Source organism: Nuphar pumila, chromosome 14 (genome assembly GCF_984573655.1).
Source record: "Nuphar pumila chromosome 14, dmNupPumi1.hap1.1, whole genome shotgun sequence".
NCBI lineage: Eukaryota > Viridiplantae > Streptophyta > Magnoliopsida > Nymphaeales > Nymphaeaceae > Nuphar > Nuphar pumila.
In genome coordinates, this window is record NC_143262.1 from 21476549 (window position 1) to 21482548 (window position 6000).

A 6000-nucleotide genomic window follows, 5' to 3' on the forward strand; every position below is an offset into this window, starting at 1 on the left:
TCCATAGACCCTTTTCTCAAATTTTATGTATCACTATGGATGCCTACATCATATAGTTTGTCATTGAGTCTCATAGGCATGGTGACAATCACTTATCGTTCATCCTTCGTAGAAACAAGAAAAGAAAGAGAAAGATAGAGAGATAAAGAGGGAAAGGAGAGAATGGAAGCGGAGTTCTTTTGGACAATACGAGTCCATGATCTCACGTCCACACGAACAAGCTTCACCAAGATAAAAATTGTGATCGCCTTGATACCATGTAATAAAACAAGGTGTGCACAAATACAATGCCACTAAAGGGTTGCTGGGTGCACAATCACAAAAGCCACTTATGGGCAAAATACACAAATCCACAAAGGGCTAACACACAAAATATAAAAAAATATAACCACAAAGGGCTCTAAACCGGCCCAGGCCAAGCCGAGGTGGCACGATGCCCACCCCTAGCCGTTGGGGAACCCCTAACAGTTATATTGTCAAGGAGGATAATGCCCTTGACAATATAACAAAAGGCAAACACAAAAAAAATAGTTTAGCCCCTAATGGGCGGTTCCTATTACAAGGGTCAAAAGACCAAAATACCCCTAGAGGGTAAAACATATTACAATCTTAAAAATATGCATACATACATATATACATATATGTGTGTGTGTGTGTATTTTGACATATATATATATATAAGAAGCACCCATATTCTAACATATCATGCATCTCCCAAATTAATCTTTTTATTTCATCCTTCTGAGAGTGTGCATAATGGTAAGGTCTAACACTTACGGGTCTCGCACCCGAATTGAGGGTGATATGGTGATCTTGGAACCGTCAGGGAGGTAAGGATGTTGGTTCCACGAACACATTGTCGAACTCTTCTAGCACTTGTTTCATCTTGGGATGGACCGCTTCAACTTCGTCATCCCTCGATTGCTCTGTGGCTTGGACCATGCATAGCAAAGCTAGCCGAGTGGCTCTAATGATTTTGAGAGCCTCCTCCGAGCCTATCTCATCACCACCCTCATGCTTATGGGCCTCGAAGCATTAGGCCTTTTTGCCTTTCTCGAAACTCATCTTCATCTTGCCAAAATTCTATTGGACTCTTCCTAGGGATCAAAGCCAACTCATCCCTAGTACTACATCGGCACCCTTTATTGGCACCATATAGAGGTCTACCTCGAAGCTGGATCTTTGGAGGTCCAAATTCACTTCGGGGCAGACATTGGCACACTTAAGGTGGCTGACATTTCCCACCATCACACTGAACATGGGCATCTCCTTGACGTGGCATCCAAGAATCGACACAAGATCTTCCTGCACAAAATTGTGGGTTGATCCAGTGTCGACCAGCAGCTCAACTTGTTGTTGGTACATCCTTCCCTTAACACGCATGGAGTTTGAAATGAACACTCCGGCAAGGACGTGGAAGGAGATTCCAAGTCCTTGGCCCAATTCCCCCTCTGGTTCTCCCAAAGTTTAGACCGGTTCGTCCTCAATTTTCTCTTCACTCTCGCAAATAAGGTACATTTTTAGGGACTTGAACTTGTGCCCTAGGCTCCACTTCTCGTCACAATTATAGCATAGCCCCTTGCTACGTCGATCCACCATTTGGGATTTGCACACAAATTCGATCTTGACAGGGGGGTCTGAATTTGGGCTTGGCACCCTCTTCCTTGACTTGGGTGTGTGATTCCGGCCTATCAGGAGGTCGAGTAGGCCTTTTGGTGTTGCTAGATCTTTTCCACCTTTCTTCAACTAGTCGTGCCTTCACATAGCACTCTTCCAACGTCTAGGGTTAGAGCCATAAGCTCAACTCGAATCTTTTCTTTGAGTCCTCCCATAAACGTGTTGATCAAGGCGAGTTTGGACCAATCTCTACACATATGCTTAGATCTTCGAACTTCACTTGATATTCTTGTATGGACCCTTTTTGTTTCAGATTTTTCATCTCCAAATTATGATTGATATATGGAGAGGGTCCAAGCATCTTCAAGAGTTCTCTTTCAAACTCTAATCAAGTGGGGATTATGTGGTGTTGTTCGCGCCAACAGTACCACCTAAGCGCTTCACCTTCGAGGTGAGCAACGGCGCAACCTATCCTATTTTCGCTGGGTATTGTTTGGTTTACATAGTATTGTTTTGCCTTGTAAAACCAATCATGGGGTCTTTCCCCGAAAAAATAGGAAAACGAATTTTAAGGGAGCGAGGAAGAAGCATTCTTGAGTCGGTTACACGCTCGTTCGAGTGTAGTCGAAGAATTGATTCGCGTACATCCTCCTCCTCTCAATCCTCATGCTCCTCATTAGAGTCTTCGCCTTCGTCTCCAAGGTTGACTTGCAGGTGTTGGGTGGCGAATTGGATAGTGGTATGGAGTTGATGCAGCATGGTGATGATGTTGACTAGGCTGGTCTCGAAGGTGTCAAATCGGTTTTCGACACCTCCAATTTTCGTGTTGGTGCCTTCCACGAACTTGGTGAATGTTTTGAAATTCATCTCAGAAGGTTGGTCATGGTTCTTCTTGGTAGGCATAGGTAGGTTTGCTCTGACACAAGTTGATGTGTGGCTGGGTCTAGGTTAGGGATTTTATGGGTTTAGGTGGGCTAGGTTAAGGTCAAGGTCTAAGTCAAAGTCAAATTCAGGTAACAGGGTTCTGTTTTTTTAGAGGTTTCAGTAGAAAGTTCACTATGCCCAAACGGCGCCACAAAAAAATTTCAAACTTTAAGGGAAGTTTCTAGACACCTTGGACTAGATAGGGTTAAAGAATCAGGGTCAGGGGGTTAGTATTTTGGGAGATGCAGCTAGGTCAAGCCACAGGTTTTCAGGGTTTTCTACAAGCATACTGGGTTTTGATTCAGGTAGACCCAGTTTGGAAAATCAATTTCTCATAATAGAGAATCAATAAATCAGGATTTTTTGAGGGTTGAAAATAGATATCCTAAGAAAGGCTGGGTCAAAATTTCAGACCCAGAGGCTTTATGGTTTGGGTTGGGTGATTTTTCTAAGTCTGACGAAAAACTGGTTCTGTCAGGAATTTTGTTTTGGGCTGATTTGGGTTTAGGGGTTTCTAAACATGGTTTGGAGTTAAAGCAAGGTCTGGGACGACTTACTGAGGTTGGGCTGAGTGGGTGATGGTATGCTCCAGTCTTGGTTCATTTGGGGAAGGTCAGAGTTCCATGGTTTGGGCTTGAGAGGGTCGAGACTGTCATTGTTGATGTTGACTGCACCGGTTTGGTTGGGCCCAAATTGCAGCCTTGGTTTACTTGGAAGAACAAACCCACCAAGGATCAACTCGCCCAAGCCCAAGCCCAAGACTGAAGGGACTAGCCCTTAGAGAGAGAGAGGGAGAGAGACAAGTCTAGGGGTTAGGGACTCGCAATAAAAAGAGAGAGAGGGAGAGAGACAAGTCTAGGGGTTAGGGACTCGCAATAAAAAGAGAGAGAGAGAGAGAGACGATTTTGAGGGAGGGATCAAACCTGATTTCTTTCATGCCTTCACACTACAAAATGAGTCCCTATATATAGGCCTAGGGAGGACTCTTAAAGCGTACACAATTTACAATCAAAATTAAATAGAGAAAGCCTAATTCTAGTTAACACCTTGAGAGCATAGGCTAACTTTGGGTAAGCCTATTTGGACCAACCCTTAAAATAGGGTCTACCTCCAAAAATAGGTTCAACCCTTGGACTTCCTCTTGACCATTTTTAGGGAGAGCCTTTAAGAGGACTACACGATTTTCATGGTCTCCAAAAATAGGTTGGGGCTCCCAAGGGTAGGTCCCATTGAGTCTTGACCTCTAAAAATAGGAGGGGGCGTCCCACACGTGGGCCCCGCTAGTTTTTTAATGTTGGCATGATGAGGTGTCCCTCTAGGGTGGGTCCCATGACTTCAAGGGCTTGGATCTGGGTCTTATTCAGCTGGGTCCACATCATCATACAATGTAAATTTTCAATGAGGTTGGTTTTGGCGGTAGAGGGATTGGACTGTTAGGCCCGAGACTAGAGTCCACCACAAACCTCTCCAGGAGTGTGGAGGCAGAGCCCCTGCATTAGAGACATGTCCACTTTTGTAATTTTTTTGTAATGGTTAGGGTTTTATGTCCTTCGTTATATATATAGCAGCCTCCTTTGAGAGTAGAGTATGAGAATTTTTATCTCACCATTGTATTTCCTCGCATCTTGCTAGTGGATTTTTTCTCCTTCACCCGTGGACATAGGCCAGAGTGTCGAACCACGTAAATCTCATATCTTCTCTTGTTCTTTTCTTCTTTTTATCTTGTGGTTTGCTTCGTTTCAATTGTGGATTGCATAATATAACAAATTGGCAGCGGACAGGATCAGTTCAAGTAAATGAAAGGAGGAAAGTTTCTTCTAACAGAAGGAAATGTTGAGCAGCAAGAAGCTAAAATATGCGACACTAATGTTTCAGCACATAATTGAATACATGGAGCAAAATATTTCTAGTGAATTTGATCTTGAAATCAAAAGAGAAAGATAAGACATCAAGAGAAAAATTTTGTGGTAAGGTGAAAACGATGGCTTAGAACATACTGAGGTACATCCACATGTATCATAAAGATAAATTTTGAATGCCGCACATGTACAATGCCACATTACTAACAATTAACGTGGCCAAGTATGAACCATATTCATGCATTTATATTCAGAGAAGAATCTCCTTTTTTCTTTCTGAAAGAGAAAATATTTTTTTCTTCACACATCAAAAACTCCCCTCGGAACAGGTCCCATACCCGGGCAAATTCATATCTCAGTAAACGATCAACAACAACATTTAAAAAACTGTCCGAAAGAATGATAACAGATATTACAACGAATTGTGAGGTTTTAAGCATGGTGGGAGAATAAACTATATCAGCTATTCTATAGGCTCAGGGGATTAAAAACAGAAAAAGGAAAGGAGCAAGCAACAACCAATAGACAACCACTTTTCTGTTCTTCACATAAGAATTTGATCGAGAAATATGCATAGAACAAGAACAAAAGCGATCGAGGACGAGGTCGCATACTTCTGATAATTTCCGTCGATACTCGTCCGAACCCGCCAACATCCCCATCATGGAATACTTATAATCGATCACATTGCAAGCGAACTGCAGCCAAATTTCCGAACCGTAAGAGCGGAAAGTATCAGAAAATAACCTACTTCGAGATAAGAAACCAGAAAAAAAAGGTGAGAAACGAAAAGGTTGAAATCGGAGAATCAGCTCACAGTGAAGATCGCACGAGAGGAACGAAGGACTCCACTGCAGCCTGACTTAATTCCATCTGAAGAGACGGAGGATGAGTGAAGAATGTTGGAGTTTGCGACGACGATGATTCCGACGGTGGAAGCGCTGGCGATGGCGTAGAAACGCCGACTCATGGGGTTTGACGGAAGAGCTCGAACCCATCTCCTCCACATTCCCTCCTTTCAGACACCGAGTAGAGAAACGGGAAGGAATGAAGGAAATGTGAAGAGAGAGGGAGGAACCCACTAATCGCAGTAGAGCTAAGAAGGGACAAGCTAGGAGGGGAAATGAAAAGGCAGGAATTTTAGGCAACGCCTTAGGACTTGTCAAATACATGCTCCCTACCGACCAAATCAAGTAAATTTGGTTAAGTTTGCAAGTTTAGAGTAATTTTGGAAGCAAGAAAAAATCTCATAAGAAAATAAAATTTTGGGTAACTAAAAACCTGATTTTGAACAATTTCAATGGCTTTTGACATACTCAAACGATCAAAAATTAATTTTGGAAAAAAGGTTTAATGATCAGAAAGAATGTTTATATAATCATTGATTGCTCTTCAAAGTTTCATTGGTAAGCAGACACGAAACAAAAATGCAATTACTTTCTTGACAAAGTTAAAGAATAAAGCACAGACGTATACAATTATATTGTCACTTATGTGGATCCAAAACATTGAGGTATCACTTTTAAGCAAAAAGATGTAGCTACTTAACATCTAATATAGCGGAAATCTTTAATTCATAGATTCTCGTCATATGTGACAA

General features: G+C 42.2%; 1 protein-coding gene across 3 annotated transcripts in view; it reads right to left on the reverse strand.

The window, feature by feature from the left end:
• The window catches only part of LOC149816601 (Protein kinase superfamily protein), a 122010-nt gene extending 116519 nt beyond the window's left edge, over nucleotides 1-5491 (reverse strand). For 2 of the 3 annotated variants that reach the window (XM_089988120.1, XM_089988119.1), the window contains exons 1-2: nucleotides 5218-5491; nucleotides 5015-5098 (exon numbers count right to left, since the gene is read on the reverse strand). In XM_089988120.1, coding sequence (XP_089844246.1) covers nucleotides 5015-5098; nucleotides 5218-5409 — 276 coding nt within the window. In that variant the 5' untranslated portion in view covers nucleotides 5410-5491. Of the gene's footprint in view, nucleotides 1-5014; nucleotides 5099-5217 lie in introns of those variants that run through there. The other variant, XM_089988121.1, reaches the window with a different exon arrangement.
• Nucleotides 5492-6000: the final 509 nt, after the last annotated feature.